This window comes from Lepidochelys kempii, chromosome 25 (assembly GCF_965140285.1).
Source record: "Lepidochelys kempii isolate rLepKem1 chromosome 25, rLepKem1.hap1, whole genome shotgun sequence".
In the NCBI taxonomy this organism is placed as follows: Eukaryota; Metazoa; Chordata; order Testudines; family Cheloniidae; genus Lepidochelys; species Lepidochelys kempii.
The window spans coordinates 8,120,745-8,139,477 of NC_136404.1; the positions used below are offsets into that span (position 1 = coordinate 8,120,745).

Consider the following 18,733-nt stretch of genomic DNA (forward strand, 5'->3'; position numbering starts at 1 on the left):
CCGTCGGAAAGTTTTTCCCCCAGCAGCTCCCGTCGGGTTGGCTGTGGAGTCCCCTGGAGTGGCGCCTCCATGGCGCTCAATATATGACCCTGCCGACCCAGCCCTCCCTCCATTCCTTCTGACTGCCCGCGACGGTCGCTGGAAGCGTGGCATCTTGCTTAGCAAGTTCTCCACGTTTCCCTAGCTTGAGTCTAATAGTAGCTGTTCTTTCTTGTAGCTTCTTTTTTGTTTTGTTGTAGTCAGGAGCAGTTGGGTTGGGGGCTTTCCCCTCCGCCCCAACTGCTCTCCCTTGGGAGGGCCCAAGCCCCCAGGATTCAAGCCCTGCAAGTCCTGCTCTAAGCCCAGTGCAGGTGCAGTCCCAACCCCACCTGGCCAGGCTGCGTCTCCTCCTCAACGTGGAGAAGTCAACCCTAGAACCAACCCAGAGGATGGAATTCCCTGGGGCGGTGCCCGCGTCCCGTTTCTGAGCTATCGCGGGCGTCAGTCCAGTTCGGCCTTGTCTACACTAGAAGGGATCGCCCGTATAACTAGGCTGGGCCGAATTCAGGTCCTAGTTTTTACCATTGTGACCGAGATCAACGTTCTGTTTGAAGCTTTTTTTTTTTTTTTCTGATTTAAATGTTCACACTTGTGCAAAATTATGGGTTTTAAGCATCCCCCCTACCCCCCGATTTGTATTGATTTAAATTTTCACAGTTGTGGGAAATTATGAGGGGGGGTCGGGGGGGGGGACAGACAATAATGATTTAATAACAGCAGATGTTGAGATCCAAAAAGTTAACACTTTGTAACCGCTAAAACGCAAACTGTTATCACATGGCAAAATATACAAAGCAAATACCCTTCAATCAAACTCCGCTAAGTTCTGAAGCAGTATGTTTCTCACTTTGTCTAGCCGTAAATTTTGACTGTTATTGATGGAAATATTTTTGTGTGTGTTTGGTGAAATCAACATTTTATCTAATCCTGCCAAGCCTACGGAGAGCTAAACCGACAAGCTGTCCTGGTGGAGATGCAGCGTTTGCCAATGTAGTTTAAAACAGTTCCCCGAACAGACTCATCTGTACCCATAGAAGGACTCATTTTGCTGGTATCGCTGCGTCTCCACTGGGCCTTCTGCTGGCGTAGCTGTGTCGGGCAGGGACATGGAGTTTTTTCCTGTTCCTAACAGACATAGTCATGCCGGGAAAACTTTTAAGTGTAGACCAGGCCTTTCTGAAAATGTGGGCGTTTCTGAGGTCATGGAGTGTCAGAACCGGGATTAGAACTCAGGACGCCCTGGCTCATGTCCCAGTGTACCCCGACACAAAGCAATTACAGCTGGTACCCGCCTGACCGAGCCCTCTGTCAGCCAGGTCCTTTCCCACTGTGCTAGCACGTGGTGTATCAGACCTTAAAGCTCACTGCCCTACTTCTCTCTGGGTCATACAATGTCAGGGTTGGAAGGGACCTCAGGAGGTCACCTAGTCCAACCCCCTGCTCAAAGCAGGACCGATCCCCAATTTTTGCCTCAGATCCCTAAATGGCCCCCTCAAGAACTCACAACCCTGGGTTTAGCAGGCCAATGCTCCAACCACTGAGCTATCCCGCCCCCTTAGGGCATAGGGACATAGGGCTCCCAGACACTCCTAACACAGGCAGTGCATAAAGTCCTAGAGGACTTTTACTATAGGAATGCGACAACCACAAGGGATTCCCATTGGTACAGTGTCTGGCAGTGGCCAGACTGGGTCAGAGCAGGGTCCATCCAGCCCAGGGGCCTGTCTCCAACAGCAGCCAGAATCAGCTGCTGGAGAGGAAGGTGCCGCGATGGGGTAACCTGCCACCCACGGACTTTCCCCCATTCCCTGGTACTTAGAGGTCAGCTTAAAAGGGACCATAGGAGTGTAAGAGCCGGCCCTTGTGCTGTTCTATCTGGCACCCTCAGCATCACAGCATGCAAATACCGCCAGGCCCTAATTTAGGCTGAGCTGCGTAACCCCACCCTGGGAGGCACGGAAGTATTACCCCCACTTTACTGAGGGAAACTGAGGCACAGGGCAGCTTGAGTGACTTGCTCCTGGTCACACTAGGAGTCGGTGACAGAGCCAGGAGTAGAAAAATGACGACGGTAAATCGATCTCAGGCTTCAAGGCTTCAGCCAGGTGTCTGCAGGGGTCAGGAAGGAATGTTTTCCCCCAGATGCACATTTGGCAAGTCGTATCCTGAGTCTTTTTTCACCTTCCTCTGAAGCATCAGAGATTGGCCTCAGCTGGAGATGGGACACCTGCGGGGTGGACCCATGCTCTGAGGTGGGACACAGAATCCTCTTTCTAGAGACCTGGGTCTAGGCTGCTGGGTCTTGCTCACATGCTCTGGGTCATACTGATGTCCAGCTCTGGGGTGGGGAAGGAATTTCCCCCAGGGTCAGACTGGCAGGGAGCTTGGAAATGCTCTGGTCTGAGTAAAGGCTTCGGGGTTAATACAGAGGCTCCGGGTGAAATGCAATGGCCTGCGTTATACAGGCTGCCAGACCAGATGGGCGGATGGTCCTTTCCGGCTTAAAACTCTATGAAACGATGAACCCCGGCTCTCCCAGGGCCCAGTCCACTAAACTCATCCTTCCTCCTCTGAACTAGAAAAAATGAAGCCAGACTTTGGGGGGAACCACTGAAAACGAAGGGCCGGAGCAAGAAGCCTGCCTGGGGGCAGGGGGTGTCGATGCAGCAGCTCGTCTGGCTGTGAGGAGGGACAGCAGATGTGTTTGGGGCTCCCGCTCAATGGGAGAATGGGCCATGACACACTGGTGTCACTCGATAAAGAGCTTACCCTCTCCGCCATGCAGGGCAGAGCAGATTTCTCACCAGCCCCCCCAATTTCTGATCAATACTTTCCCGTCTCCCCCTCCCCTTCTGTCACTTTCAAGCCATGGCGTTAGCGGGGCCCCTTCCAGCCGCTCACACTTCTTAAGGGACCGGACAAAACGAGTTGAAGGCTTTTTAAAGACGGGATCGATCATCCCCGCTCACCTCTGACCCTGGGAGCCGGTTGGCTCTATGGAAAGAGGTCAGCTGCACAGACGCCCTGTGAAAGCAGCGCGGCGGGGACCCGGCTTCATGCTGAGCCGGCATTTGCCAAGAGAGCCCCAGCCAAAGCCAGCTCTTTCTTTACCAAAGGAGAAACGACCCCCACCCCCAATTAACCAACCCAGAGAGGTGACTCCCAGGGCACTGCAGTGTCCGAGTGTAACAAGGGCCCGGGAAGTGCTCCATGCTCCCTGCCAGACGAAGGCACTTTGCAAACATTCTCGGATTTATAATCCACTCATTAATCCAATGCTGCCCCCATTTCACGGAGGGGACCAAGGCACCCCGAAAGGATGTGACTCACCTAGGCTCACCCGGCTAGTCACTGGTATAACCAAGCAGGGATCTCTGAGCTCGCTGGAGTCCCCTGCTTTAAAGGTAGAATCAGTGAATCCACAGTTGTGCACATGGTCTTCGTGAGGGAGCGCACGCCCAAGGTCCAGCCCCAAAGGGGCGAGCGGCTACTGCTTGAGCTAAAGCAGCATCTAGTGGGAGGCATCCCTCTGTTAGCTGCTAGCGGTAAAGGGCCTGTGACACACGTGATCAGTTCCAATTCCAGGTAGGAGCGGGCCGTGTGTTTCTCTCTCTCACACCCACACCCAATATAGACATAAGCTTACACCCTGGGCTGCATTTGACCCCCAGCCGATGGTTGCTCTGGTGTGAACAACCACGCAAGGTGCAGAACGAAAGGAAACCAGACTCCATGTCCCGCTGGCTGGTTGCTAGACAGCATGTGCCCAGCTGTTGGGACTCGGGGGCAGCGTTCGCACTACAAAAGGGGAGCAGCACCAACCACACTGGGCACTTTAAATGAGGGGCAGAGTGGAAATCAAAAACCCTCTTCCCCTTTCCTGCGTCATTTGTATTGCACCAGTCACCACAGCATCCAGAGGCTGCAGCTGAGGAGAGCTCTGGCTGTCTGGCCACGTGTCCTCGGTGTCAGATTGTCTGTTTGTGGTATTGATCTCCCCCCGTCACTGTAATATCCAGCACCTTGGAGCCTTTGATGTGTTTATCCTCACAGCCTCCCCAGGAGGTAGACCAGGGATGTAACTGAGGCACCAAGAGGCAAAGTGACTTGGCCAAGGTTACCCAGAAATCTGTGGCAGAGCAGGGTCTCGAATCCAGCTCTCCCAAGTTCCTTGCTTTCCAGGGACACAAACAGCAGCTCGGCCACCACGGAAGTCAGTGGCCTGTGGGCTCCTGGCTTCATCCATGCTTTGGAAACTCTCCTCCCAGATGCACTTTAAAAAGATATTAATTCTCTATGCCCGGTGATTAACCAGGCAGTACATTGCAGTGAAAGCCCGGCAGACAGCACTCTGGCACCAGCGTTCCAAGGGAAAGGAGGGTTAATGACAACCCCAGATCAGATTTCCTTTGAGCAAGGGACATTGCCCCCTTGGATCATGTGCCAGCCCCCCCTCGCCCACCCGCACACACTTCACGCTGCAGAGACGAGCCCTGACAGCCCGATCAATCCCCCAGCAGGTCGGCATCCGTGACAACCCCGCAGACAGAGGGATCCCAGTGGCACGAATTGGCCAGTAAAGAGCTTACACTGAGAAATTAACTAAAGACAGGCTTTAAGACAGGCTCAGCCTCCCTGATCGATACTCTGCACACGGCGAGGCTCTGGGCCGCAGTGCCCCAGGGAGCACCAGCACGACAGGACAAAGGGGTGGGAGGTTAATGCCGGGGCTTCCTGATCGGCCGGATCGATCAGCTCCATCACCTCTGACCTCGAAGGGAGCCCGGATGCCACTATCAACGGGCACAGACACAGGACAAGTGGCATCGCCGCATCTAGGTTTGTTTCAGCACCTCTTGTCTGAAGAGGAGGACTTGTGGCACCTTAGAGACTAACCAATTTATTAGAGCATAAGCTTTCGTGAGCTACAGCTCACTTCATTGGATGCAGCTTATGCTCTAATAAATTGGTTAGTCTCTAAGGTGCCACAAGTCCTCCTTTTCTTTTTGCGGATACAGACTAACACGGCTGCTACTCTGAATCTTGTCTGAAGATGACACAAATTCTTTCTCCGAGACCCTGTGCTGTGTCTTCATCCTGGCAGGTGCTGTTTGGCCACGAGTTTAAAGCAAGGCAGGTTGCTCCTGTGGTTAAGCCGCAGAGCCAGGACTCAGGAGATGTGGGTCCAATTCCCAGCTCTGACACAAACTCACTGCGTGACCTTGTATACGTCTTTTAATCTCTGCAGCTCAGCTGCCCACCACCAAAATGGGAAGAAGAAGCCTTCCTTTCTCTATTCAGACAGCCAGTTCTTTGGGGCAGGGCCTGGCTGCTGCTGCAAGACACGTAATAAATTATTATAAAGGAGACTTGGGAAAGGGTGGGTAAAGAACTGCAGGGTTTAGGTGTTTTTGTCGGTGCCTTATGAAGAATACAGAACCCTGAATATTTCTGCTCCTGCTTTTTGAACTTAAGAACAGCAGGGAGGTCAGGCCTTCCCTTCCCTGGATCTGCTGGAGGACTCAGAGATATGCATCTTGGGAGCTGTCTCTGTCCTTTGCTGAGCGAGGGGGTTCTGAATGTGTAACAGAGACCCTTGCTCCCAACCCTTACTCAGGTGTTTGAGTTAGAGGGGTTCGGGTAAAAACAAACGAAAAATGACACAGGGTTTTTGACAGCGTGAGTGAGCTTCCCTCCCCTGCCCACTTAACTGGGTCTCGCTTTGCTAACAATCCAATGAGGTCTGCAGCTGATCCAGTGTTCAGTGCGAGACAGGGTGAACCAGGTGTGTGTTTCCAACCCATATCGAGAACAAGAGCCTACTGACCCTTTGTAAAGCAGGACGGGCTGTTTTTCTAGCAGATCTGCTCTAGGAGTTACGGTGGGGGCTGGGCAATGCAGGAGATCAAACTAGGTGATCCCAGGGGTCCCTTCTGGCCTTAGAATTTATCAACCTAGCAGCAAACGGAGCAACTCCAGAGGCCTGGGCAGAAGGTCCCAATCCCCGCTGATGAGCCCTGCTGACAGGACCTTCAGCATCTAAAGCACCAGCCTCTGCCTTTGAGCTAACAGCAATAGAAGGCTGTTATCCTCTATGTGGATCAGCCACAAGAGGGTGACCGGTCGCATTTGCCCAACGTCATATATAAAGCAGCTAAAGAGGGCAGAGACTGTAACCCTGACCTACCCACCCTCACCCCAGGGACACGTTTTCAGTCTCACACTTCCGTACAATCGGCTTCCTGAAGAGTCAGCCAAGAGCGACGTGCAGACCTGGCCTGGGGCTTGAAAAGCTTCTCCTTAGGGGCTAGGGGAGCTGGAGGGCTTAATGCCAGTCCATAAAGGCTGAGAAGAAGGGGTGAGATGCAGACACAGGGGAGGGCCGAGCTCGAGGTGAGCCATGGCTTTTATGGCCCCCTAAGTAACCAGTGGTATTACCAAAGCCTTAACAAGCGTGTTAAATAACCCGCATTGCCGTGAGGTCATCTAATGGCCTATCATTTTTAATTTGAACTTTTCGCCTTAACCTTTTCTCAGTGCTGAATCAGCCTCCCCCACCAGCACTTTAATTCCTCCCCCATTTGGGAGATTGATGGGGCAGGAGTAAGGGAGCGTGGTCGAGGGGCTGGAACAGGAGCAGGGGCTCTGGGGTGAAGACTCCTGGGCACTCAGCCCAGCTCTGGGGCTGGGTGGGAGCTCGTGGTGAGCACAGGGGAACTGGGAGGAGGGTGTGGACTGGCAGGCCGGACTCCTGGGTTCTATCCCCCGCACTGGGAAAGAGTGGGGCCCATAGTTTAGGGGAAGAGGCAGTGAGGCCGGACTCCTGGCTTCTGCCCCGAGATCCGGGAGAGAGACGCAGGGGGCTGGGAGGCAGAGCGCTGCATAGCGCCGCTGGCCTGGCAACCCACGCTGGTTTAATGGCCCAGCAAGTGCGTTGAGATCTTTGGCTGACAGAGGCAATTGCTTTGGCCTTGAAGCTGCAGGGCCTGGTGCGGGGCACACACTGGCTGTGTTACACAGGCACAGGTGCCTGGTGGGTGAGTCTCAAGGCCCTGGCACACCGGTCTCCCTATGGCCCAGAGTAAAATCAGGGCAGGGCCTAGGTGCAGGAACCTTAGGCTACGGCTGCACTGAGCTCCACTCTCCCTTTGTCCCTGCTGGAGGACAGCAGCACTCCCACTAATACCGGATTGGGGCCCCCAGCACAGCACCCCACCCCGCACTGCCCAGGATGACGCCCTGGTGCACAGCCATGCCTTTCCTTAATGCTGGAGTGTGTCCTTAGGTTGTGGTCTCCCCTGAGGAAACAGGAGTTGGATGGTGAGGCCAAGGGCCCCCCACTGCCAAGCTCCACTGGGCCAATCACACCCTTGGTTTTCAGAGCATTGATCACCACCAATTGCAGCTCAGTCCCTCCCCTTCCCCCTTGCTCTCCTCCCCCCAACCCAAAAAATAGCAAATCCTTGCCCCTTACCGCAGAGCCAGGGCCCTTTCCAAACACTCATCTTCCTACCAGCCCTCTGTCATCACCACCTCCATTGTACAGAGCAATGGAGAGCGAAGGGGCTACCCACGGGCACACAGCCAGGTTGGGGCAGGGCTGGGAGTGGAACCCAGGAGTCCTGACTGCCAGGGCGAGGCTGGGACCAAAAGGCCCAGCGTCTCTGCAGGTGTAAGAAAGCCGCCACACTCTTCGTAACGCAGCCATGGCTGCGGCGCAGGGAAGGCAGAAGTTCCTGTTGAAACCAGCCCCCTTGCCCGTTAGGCTGGCGGCTCCCCAGAGCCTGCTGCCGCATTTCCCCTCTCGCAGTCCCACCAGCTCCAGCTGGGCTCAGAAGGTAGCAGGACCGGCCCCGAGTCAGACTTTGATGTGTGATGTAGCAGTAAAATCAAGCTGTTGGGAGAGTTAATGACTGAATGTAGCCCAGTGGCCTCAGTTACGAACTGACAGGGGTAGGGGGCGCTAGGCTGGATGGGACGAGACATGCTGACCATGCACCATGTTTAAACAGCCTACAGGGGGGTTAGGGCAATTGTCTGCTGTTCACTAAATGTCATGCCTGGAGTTTCGAATGGCCTTGGTGCTCTTCACTTCCTAGCCAAACCTGTTGTGTGCTGTGCTGAGAATGGAAGTTCCACCCCAGAGTTGGCTGCATTTCAGTCACGGGTGAAACAATCCTTCACTCCATACCATTTGCCTAGTGCATTGGGGGTGTTTGATGAAAGCGAATGTCACCTTTTATCCTCCAGGCAGTTTACGGGGTGGACAGTCTCTCTCAAAGGACCCTTGACAGCAAGTGCTCGGTACAGACACCGAGAGCCCTAGACGTACTTAGCCTCATGGTCTTGGTCAAAATTTACCCTCTTGTCCACAACAATGCATTCTGGTTACCTGCCCTCCACCCACTGCTTTGCATGGGGCTGAAAGGACACTGTTTGCAATGTACTTTGCAACCACTGTGAGATGACAGGTGCCGGGCGTGGTGTGTAAAATGCTGCACTGGTGCACTATTACAGATGCAGTGCACGGGGGTAGCAATAGGCGAGCCCTGGTCTAGCAGATAAAGCAGGGCACGGGTACAAGGAGCTCCTTGTTCTCATCCAGCTGGTGACCTGGGGCAAGTCTCTCTGTACTTCTGCTTTAGCTCTAAGCTCTTTGGGGCAGAGGAAGTTGATGACTTGGGGGGAGGGATAGCTCGGTGGCTTGAGCATTAGCTTCCTAAACCCATGGTTGTGAGTTCAATCCTTGAGGGGGCCATTTAGGGACCTGGGCCACAAATTGGGGATTGGTCCTGCTTTGAGCAGCGGGTTGGACTAGATGACCTCCTGAGGTCCCTTCCAACCCTGATATTCTATGAATATAGAGTGGTGCCAACCATCTGATCTGGATCGACTCCAGGGATGCTCCACAGGAAAAGCTCTGTGAGCAATGGGTTGGGCATCTCCCACCCATGGCACTGAACTGACACAAGAACACAGCAACGCCAGAGGAAGAGTTCCGTTTCGGGAGCACATACCATCCGTGAGCCCCAGAGCTAGCAGCCCACATGTTTATTCAACACCTTTTTATTAAAAATTATTACAAAAAAGGAACAGGTTACCATGTTTATATACAGTCCAAAAATCTACCCACTTTGCTGTTACAGTGTCCGATGGGCTTCAAAGAAAGCATTACTGAAAGGGGGCAGCCCCCCCCAAGCCAGCTGGTTACCTGCAGCAGCATCTAGAGTATGCCACGTTTCCGGGCTGGGGGGGAAGAGTAGAAAAAACAGGCGGTGAGGAGGAGACAGAATTAGTAAGAATACAGTTAACAAGAGGCCTGATTTTAATCAGCACAGTGATGACTGGCACCCCATAGCTGCTTCCTGAAATGGGACAGAGTGGGAGGAAGGAAAGAGGGACTGCAAAATATATAAAGCAACGTGGAATATTCCAAGCCCCTTTAACTAACACAGCCAGAAACCTCATTTTAGACTGTTGTCCAGTATGGGCTACTTTACAACTGAAGCCCATCATGGTGGATTGAAAATTGAAGGGGGAATGGAAGGACAGCCATCTTTTCCGCTGCTGGAAACCTGGCATTAAATGCCTCTTGCAACAGGCAAGAGGAATCCATCCTCTAGCCCTTAACGAGGGCAGCTCATCCAAGTAGATGTGCCTCCTACCCCTCCTCTCACCCCCCACCCCACCCCCATTGCTACATAGGCCCACACAAACATTGTGCAGCAGGCCCACTGGAGCAGAATAGCTGGGGAATCACTCCGTGTGCCATTCGCCCTCACGGGATGGCATCCACTGAGGGGTGGTGATATCCACTACCCAGGCCACTTCTGCTCTGGAACAACGGCACTTGGGCCTTTCTGGGGGAAAGCAGTCGGGGTGGGCGCGAACAAAAAGCAGAGGTGTGCCAGCCTAAAGGAAAAGCTGACTAGAAAGACGTCCTGAAGGCAAGAACCTGCCTTGAATACCGCACTGCTCTGAGCTTTATTGCTAAACAATGCGGTTCCTGGCAGTAACAGGGGGGCTGGGATGCTCGCCTCTTTCTATAGCCAGAGGAACAGAACCAGACTGGTAACAGTCCGCAGTGGCAATCCAGCAGAGAAGCTCATTAGCAGAAAAGATGGGGTAACCTCTAAGCTGTAGCTCCTACCTCCGGTGGGGAGAGGGGAGGAGCAGAGAAACCCATTTCTCCCCAGTAAACTTCCTCCACGTCCCCACCCACAGCGCAAAAGACAGTAAGAATGGGGGATTTTAATTGAGTTTTCTATTTTTATAGCCACTCATTTCCTGGAGCATTTCCTGCGCTGAGGGAGGGGCTGGGACACAGCGTGTTAGAGAGAGGGGAGATGGGCAAAGTGGACTGGCTGAGCCACTTGGGGATGGATCTTCAGAGAAAGTGGCTCAAGACCTGTTAACCCTGCTTCCAACCACAAACAGCCAGGAAGGGCAGGAAAGTGATGGAGCCTCTGGCTGATGGCTTTGCTCGTGATTGCAGGTTTCTAAGGGCAATGCTGCAAATGAAGAACCATCGTCCCCCCAACCAACCCCCAAATCCAAGCAAGCACATGGGGAAGATATGGTGAATATGGTGGTGGAGGCTGTAGTTGCAGGGAAGCAGCAAGGTTATATAGTCTGTAGTGAGGTTATAATCTATGAACGGTAACTGAAGCTAAAATAGAGAGAGAGAGACTTTACGTGGGGGGAAAATACATCTCCCAGTGGAACACAATGTATTGGTGGCAAGTTACTCCTTCAGACAGAGTTCATCTGTCGTATTCAGCCAGCCACTTTATAAAGGGAACAATGCAGCAGGATGTACTGTAGTAATGCCAGTCCCACACATCAGCCTGAGCACCCTCCCGGCCTACGCACAAGGTGCTACAGACTCCAGGGAGCAGACAATCTGCCAGGGAAGGCCCGGTATGGTCAGCACTAGGGGAAGGGGGTGTGAATTATTCACTTTAGAACATAGCGCCTGGCGCCGCAGAGGCCTGGAACAAATGGACAGCAGCTAGTGGAAGCAATTTTCAGTTCTGGTCGCTGTGTGTTTGCTGATGGAGGCGGCGTTAGCAAGGCAGCGTTCTGCCCTTCTAAAGGCCAGAGACGGCTGGGCTCAGCTGCTGCGCCGATCTCAGCTCAGACAAGATTCTGAGCCAATGACCATTTCTCTCTCTCTCTCTCCAAGCCCTGAATGCAAAGGGACTAGGAAAAGGGGTGCCATGAATATGGTACATTTAATGTCAAGTCATCAAAGCCCTTGCTATTCCTGTGCACTACTGGTTTAGAGTTACTATTCATAAATAGACATTTATACTGAGAGAGTATAGAAACAGATGGGGTGGGGGAGTTCTGTAAAGGAGGAGAGAGAGGAAGAGAGTGAACTGGGGGATTTTTTTTTTTTTAAAAACCCCAATTTCCATGAAAACCAGTTTAAAAAGTCCTATTTTCACCTATTGCTTTGATCTTGCTAAGTCAGCCCCCCACTAAAGGGATCAGTCTGCAGGGACCCCTGAACATTTTCCTGTCCAGTAACAGCCAGTGCTACCACCACCCAGCTCCTGTTGACAATCCTTGAGCCTTGCTTCTGACAAACACAATGGAGATGCTCTGGCAGCTGAAGGCATGACCCTAGAGAGAGCCAGCTCCTGCCACCCTGCTGTCACCCAGAGGATGCAATGAGGAGCACTTGCTGGATGCCACAACCTAGCCAGCCAGAGTGTAAATCAGGCCCTTTAACACCACCTGCCCCCTCAACAAGTTAGTAAATCTAAGTTCCTCCTGTCCTTGACAGCTGTAAGTTGCTCTATGGCTTCAGAGCCTTCCTCACAGTCCTGGCTACCTTCCTGCCCTATCACTGAAACTGACTGCAGCAGCAGGTGGTTATGGCTTCCTAGCTGTCCATGGAGCATAAGACACTTCTGGCTTCTTCACCTGTTGCCACCCAGGATCTACAGAGCCCTGCACTTGTTCAGAAGGATCTGGGCACAGCAACTGTGCGAGTCTGCTGAAAGTCATCATCATTCCTCCTCCTCCTCTTCTGCCCAGTGTGGCTGTTTCTATTCGCTGCCTTTCAGGGGCATGCCATACTCCCTTGCAGTGGGTTCTTGCTACAATCCCTTCTTGGTGACCCAATTCTCGACCCACCAGCCTTTCTGCAATTCACATGCCAGCTACCAAACGTTTCCCGTTTCACACCCTTCTTACCCAACTTTTCTGTCTGTTTCTCACTGTCCAGCCACTGGGGACAGCTGTTTGCTTCAGAAGACAGAGGCAGATGCTGTGCAACCCTTCAAATCTAAATTAGAAATAAAAAAGAGTTGTCTACCTTTAGCTTCACAGAAAAGATCATTTCAGATGTATCCAATGTGCCTCTGAACACTTCTCCTAGAGAATAAAGAGCCTCTCTCTGGCTTTACTACTCAAAGCAGCCTTGCCATGCCTACAAGGCAACTACTGCATCCCAGAGCATCTCTCTGGTGGAGCCGAGAGGATCTCAGAGCCACGTCCCGGCCACGTGACCATTGCCAGCTGAGAGCCTGTACCCTGTAGCTGCGCCAGCAGCAGACTCTACGTTCCATAGATACCAGCGAGTGCATAGGGGGATCTGGAATATGGCATGCTGCTGGGTACAGGTGAGCAGTGTTACTCGGAGTATTTATTACACTGCTTCAAAGAGGCGGAGGAGGAACAGGAGAGAGAACGAGCGCAAGTCATCGTTTCACTTTAGCATCTTCTTTGATCTTCCAGATCATCAGCTCCATGCAAGCGCTGGCGTCCTCGCTGGAGTCATGACCTTCCACTGGGGACAAGAGACACAAGTGCCACAGTTAGCCACAGCCTGACAGAAGGGACAGGCATCCTAGGCCCGGCTTCTGGGCACAGATTCTAGAGAACATGAGAGTTCCAGGTTCTGTTGGAAGGTGGGGGGACTAACTCAGACACTTAATTGGGAGCTAGTGGCCTCGAAAGCCCCTGCAGTAACATCAGGATCAGCGCTCTAGTTGCACAGGGGGTGGCCAGATTCCATGGTTCAAACAGAGAAACAATGTTGTCGAGTGACAGCTGTTCTGCACAGAGCGGAGAGGAGCAACTCTGCACTGCATGCCGTTGTGGGCACCTCATTTCAGAGGGAGACCTCAGAACGATCTCCTGGGGGAGTCTAGAGCAAAATGCAGCAGACAGTTACGCTCTTCAGGGGAAACTCTGAGCTGACAGATGCCAGCAGGAGTTTCACATACCCGAGAGCAGGGCAGAAGTACTGGGGTATGTTATGTGGCTCACGCAGCTGAATTCCCCTTACATCTCAGCACCACCATCAGCTCACTAGACCCCTCTGCACAAGGAGAAGGCAACCGCTGACACTTGCCTTACAGAAACAGACACCTCAGAGAAGGAGAGCGCCCTGGAGCCTGCGCCCTCCCCATCAGAATGACCTGACTTTGGCATCAGAACTAGGCTCAGATTAAGGCATTCTGAGCCTGACAAAAATGGAGGAGTGGGAAGGGTAGTTTAGGACCACATCTCACTCCTGGCTCCTCAATTCTCCCCTGCCTGAAAGATCAAAAGAGAACTCTGAAAAACTTCCTGCTGCTCCGCCCTGCAAGGTTATTTATGTAGAGCTGAAAATATACAGAGTGCTTAACAACAGCCAGGCCAGAGAGCAAGATCCCTGCCCAAAGGAATTTGCAGTCTAGAGGCCCAGGTGGTTCCCGTGCAGTTAGACAGAGACGCGTGAACACGACTCACTAGCAGGCTTGCAACGTGGGTTTTCAGAAGCGGTTTGGAGGAGAGGCGCTGCTGTGCTTTAGTCAGTAGGCTGTCTCAGTGTGAATGGGGACATGACTTGCAGCTTCGAGACACAGAGAACAAAGAGGAAGGGTGGCTCAGGAGACGTGGGATTGAGTCCCAGCCCTGCTATAGACTGCCACGGGCCGTGGGCAGGTCACTTACTCTCTCTCTGCCTTGGTTCCCATCTGTAATGAGGGGACAATAATGCTTCCTTTCTCCCACCCTTTATATTACCTTGTAAGAGTGAAAGGTGGCTGGGGCAAGGGCTGTCTGACTAGGAGTTTGCACAGCACCTAGTACAGTGAGGCCCCAATCTGAGCTATGCAGAGACAGCTTGGTGATGCACACGTGGTGGTAAGGGCAGACGGTGAGACAGGAGTGGAGGGACCTCACACTGTAGGTGGAATTAGATGGGAAAGCAGCGTTCCCGTTTTCCCCGTCTCTGAAGTCTCACCATTGTCCTGGATGATGCGCTTGAGGTAGTCGGCCATCAGCGTCCGGAGTGCTCGTTTGTAAGGCAAACCCAGCCGGTGGGGAAAAACGACTGCAGTATCCACCACTGTGCTATGGATAAGCTGCGGGGGGGGAGAGGGGGTGGAAAAAAAGAGGGTGGTTTCTTTTTCCCTCCTCAGAACAGTCAGTGCATTAACTGAGATTAACCACACACCCCAGGTAAGACCTTGATCACCCTCAGGTGCCACCTCCACAGAGCTCCCACCAAACCAGTTCCGTGGGCGGCTCTGGCTGAGCTGAACCGAAGCGTCCTGAGCAGCACCTTCTGCCAGCCAGAACGCCTGCCGGCCAACGCACCAACTCCCCTCCACAGGCAAAGCTGCTTATATCCACGTCTCAACTCCGCTATTAAAACTCCTCCAAGTCTTTTCACAGCTCATTACACAGTCAGAGCAGCTCCTTGAGATGGGTCCCTTTAAACAGAATGAGCTGTGCTTTGGAACATACTTGGATTTAAGCCATTACCCGCCACACCTCCGCACAAGCAGACTCTTGCCTCTTTTAGAGACAGGTCCATTGGTTTCTAAGCTCTGGCTGGGGCTTTGGAAGGGAATCACTTATGAGAGTTTCAAATTAGCTTGAATGGTTCTGTTCCTGCTCTATCTGCAGATGGATTTAAAGAGGGCTGGATAATCTGATTGCATGTGTTGTTTGTAGTTAATGTAGGATGAGACAGGGCGAGCAGATCTTATGGGCAGGGCACAAGCAAATCACTGCAAAGGCCAGGAAGGAACTTCCTGCCACTCACATACATAACAGGGGCAAAGAGTTCACTTGTCTCTAGTATCAAGCATTGATCAGAGCTGGAGTCAGGATAATGGCTAGACAGTGGGTGAGTGGTTCAATCCAGCATGACAGAGCCCATGTGCTTTTGAAACAGTACGTGCTCAAGTTTGCTCTGCACTAGAGAGCTCATACATTAATTCTCTGTGCTGGCCAGAGGAGTGTTTAACAGGGGCTATGAAGAAGCCAGGGTGAGAGAGAGGTTAAGTATCATAAGGACTGGATTTAAGAATGGGGTGCTTGAAGTACAGCCCTGAGACGGAGGTAAATTTGTACATCTGGCCAGCGAGGGCAATTCCGGGAGGGCTCTCTTCTTTAGGTTTATGATTCATGACACAGGATGACTTGAACAGCACTTTGACTCTTCAGCCGCCCATCTGCCCCTTACTTTGTCTAGGCACTTGCTAATGTTGCGTGACAACTTGCAACTTACTCGTTAATCGTTTCATAGCTGAGCTATGGAAATGCTTTAGAACAGCTGCAGTTTAATGGAAACAACCTGCCGCGCTCTTTGAAGTGTAAAACTGCCAAACATTATGGATAATCTCCTCTATAGCACAGTCAAGTTTGGCATCAGCCCAAGCAGAATAATTACTTATGTAGATCAGAGAGACTGAGGAAACGGGATAAGACAGCTTTAAATATAAAACTGAAATGCTATTGCTATTTGAAGCTTGCTGTGGCCATTATTGGGATGTCTTCTTTACTGCCAGAGCCTTTAGAGATTATGACTTTGCACTGCACTGCCTGTAAAGCTTTGCTAGATTGCTTTGGGGTTCATTCTCTTGGCAGTTTCTGTGATGCTAAGAGAAAATAATGACTTTAAGAAGCCAACACAGTCATCTTGTGCTGATGAGACTGTAAATGATTTTTTATTGTGATTACTGATACTTTGAGATCCTGGAAAGGAGGGTGCTATAGAAAGGCATGAGTGCAGGAAACTTCCCAACACCCCCATGAGTTAGTGACTGTTACCCCTTTATCAAATAGGGCTACATGGATAAAGGATGGTCTTGTGATTTGTGGGCTTGAACCAAGAGTCGATCTGCCAGACTTCCCTTGACCTTGGGGGAGTCACTTAGTTTCTCTGTGTTTCCATTTCTGTACAGTGGGGCAATGGCCCTGCCCTGCCCCACAAGAGAGTGGTGAGGATAAAAGACTGAGGAGCTCAGATGCTATGGTGATGAAGACCAGAGAAGCACCTTAGGGTTTGTCTATACACGAAATGCTACAGCAGCACTGCCTATCCGTCGGCATAGGTAACCCACCTCCCCGAGAGGCAGCAGCTCGGTCAACAGGAGAATTCTTCCGTCGACCTAGCCCTGTCTACACTGAGGGTTAGGGCAGTTTAACTACACTGCTCAGGATGTGGATTTTTCACACCCCTGAGCGACACAGTTAAGACGACTTAATTTGCTAGCACAGACCTGGCCCCAGATAGACAGAATGGTTAAAATGATTTGATCAAGGTTACACATCAAGTCAGTGGCAAACCTGGGGCTAGAATCCAGGAGTCCTAGTAGCCATCCTCTCCCTCCCACCCAAAACTCTTAAAAAATTCATGTGAACACAGTCTTGGTTTCAGGAGACAGTTTGACAGGCCAGCCCATCTCTGGGGTAGGGTCCTTTACAGGCCTCCAGGGGTAAGAGAGGGGTTCTCTTTCCACAGCTCACTCAATCCCTGACCGCACTGCTGAGCGCATCAACAAGGGAACCGTCTGGGCCGCTGGGGATGGTGTTTCTCCTAGGTACAGATCACTAGTGACTTGAAACATGGCTTGTGCCCCTGCGCAACCGATTGAGCGGCAGCCTCCAACGGCTCAGGGAAGGATCTACAATGATCTTTCGCTCTCATGAAGGTGAACTCTTACTGCATTACAAAAGGAACAGACCAGGCATGTAACAGGGACGCAGTAAACACAGATTAAAGAACAGGAAGGGAGGAGACAGGGTTTGTTACCTTTAGTGCAAATAAATCACTTTCCAAGCTGTGTCCTATCAAAATCGTGTCTGTGCTGAACATGTTTAATAGAACAGCTTGCACGTCTCGCAGGGTGATGCTCGCGTTCGCCAGGTCCTCCTCCGTCACACCTGAAAACCTGCAGTGCAACAGCAACAGGGGACTTCTTAGTGGGGCTGAACCATCCACGTCCTAGCAACCCCCACACATCTGGGGCAACAAAAACTTCCCAATCTCAAAGTTCTCAAGAATAAGCTTTCAGCCAAGTGATCCAGACCATTGAGACTTGGCGCACGACATGGTGACAGAGGCACATTTTGGCACCCGCCCCCATTACTGTTTAAGGCTGCAGTTCTGGTGCGGAGGTCCTGGTCTTCGTGGTAATTGTGAATCACATCTGCGAAGCTCACAGTGGCAGCTCCTTTGCCCTCGGGGCCTTGCGACTTGGCCCACGTGATCACTGGGCCACTCGGGTTTGGTGTATCCGCCCCTCCATAAAAGGAGATGGGCAGGCGGATGCACCAAACCTGAGTGACGTTGCGACCTCATGGGCCAGGTGCTGCCCCGCAGGACAGCAGCCACTGCACAGGGTGAGCCCACTCTCCACACCCTTTCAGGACCCCTGCTCCTCCGCTTTCCATGACACACCCTTGGTTTTCCCACACCTCTGCCATGAAATGCAGTAAAAATTTTGTGGATAAAATCACAGCTTTACTCATGTTTTCTGGGCCATTTCAGCACAGCTGCTGGTCTGTTACAACAACGTGATCCACTGAAATCAGGGCTTCACCTGAGTGGCAGCCACAATACTCAGCATAGCAGGTAAGTGGCTGGGCTTGAGGGGAAGTCCCCATGCCCTCTGTACGAGAGGAAAAGCAGCCACAAATGAGCTTTGCAATTCCAAATTCTAATCATAAGCCACATGCTGCAGAGGCAGCGAACTCAGCTGCTGGGGAGGAACGGCTGGAGGGGACTTGAGAAATGCCTTGTCATCACTTCTCGAGCCAGCTAAAGAGTGGTGCTGCTGACAGGCTAAGGGAGGGGAGCTATGCCAAGATATCAGTGTTGGGCTGCTGAAGTCATTTATTATTAAAAACTCTCTTTCTCCAGAAAGCAGAGTTGGCTCTGGCCATACTCCAGCCAGGGGAGGGGCTGCTCTTACCTGGTGTTGTAGTCCACCACTTTGTTGTCAGGTTTGACAAAGGTGTCATAGACCACTTTCAGGTCAGAGTTGATCACCGTTACTCTTGTCAGCTCCAGTCCTTGCTTGGTGTAACACTGTCAATCGCAAACAAGCAAAGAGAGCTGGTCTTAGCATGGTGTTTGCAGTCCAGATCTCAGTATTTACGTGCCACCCCATTCACATTAGCACCAGTGTCTCCTGCATTACGACGCTGCGCGGCCGGCTAGCAGACATTGGCTAACACTGCTATTTTTCAAGAGAAATTTATCATCTTAAGTATGAACAGCAGCTGATCAATTAAAAAATACATCTCCCACTAACCCCCAGAATGTGCTATGACATCATATAGCCAGATAATCACGTGGTCTGCCAAAGGAAAAAAAGAAGGAGTCTTATTTGATGCTAAATATGGCAGGTGAAGGAGAAGAATCTAGGAGTTGTATATGTACACCACAGCATGGCCTATA

At 51.9% G+C, this 18,733-nt stretch overlaps 1 protein-coding gene across 5 annotated transcripts in view; it reads right to left on the minus strand.

The window, feature by feature from the left end:
- Nucleotides 1-9,035: 9,035 nt before the first annotated feature.
- The window catches only part of REXO1 (RNA exonuclease 1 homolog), a 78,792-nt gene continuing 69,094 nt past the window's right edge, over nucleotides 9,036-18,733 (minus strand). For 4 of the 5 annotated variants that reach the window (XM_073324144.2, XM_073324143.2, XM_073324145.2 and 1 more), the window contains 4 exons: nucleotides 18,246-18,361; nucleotides 17,084-17,222; nucleotides 14,282-14,402; nucleotides 9,036-12,838 (listed from right to left, as the gene is read on the minus strand). In XM_073324144.2, the coding sequence (XP_073180245.1) occupies nucleotides 12,750-12,838; nucleotides 14,282-14,402; nucleotides 17,084-17,222; nucleotides 18,246-18,361 (465 nt within the window). In that variant the 3' untranslated portion in view covers nucleotides 9,036-12,749. Of the gene's footprint in view, nucleotides 12,839-14,281; nucleotides 14,403-17,083; nucleotides 17,223-18,245; nucleotides 18,362-18,733 lie in introns of those variants that run through there. The other variant, XR_012156185.1, reaches the window with a different exon arrangement.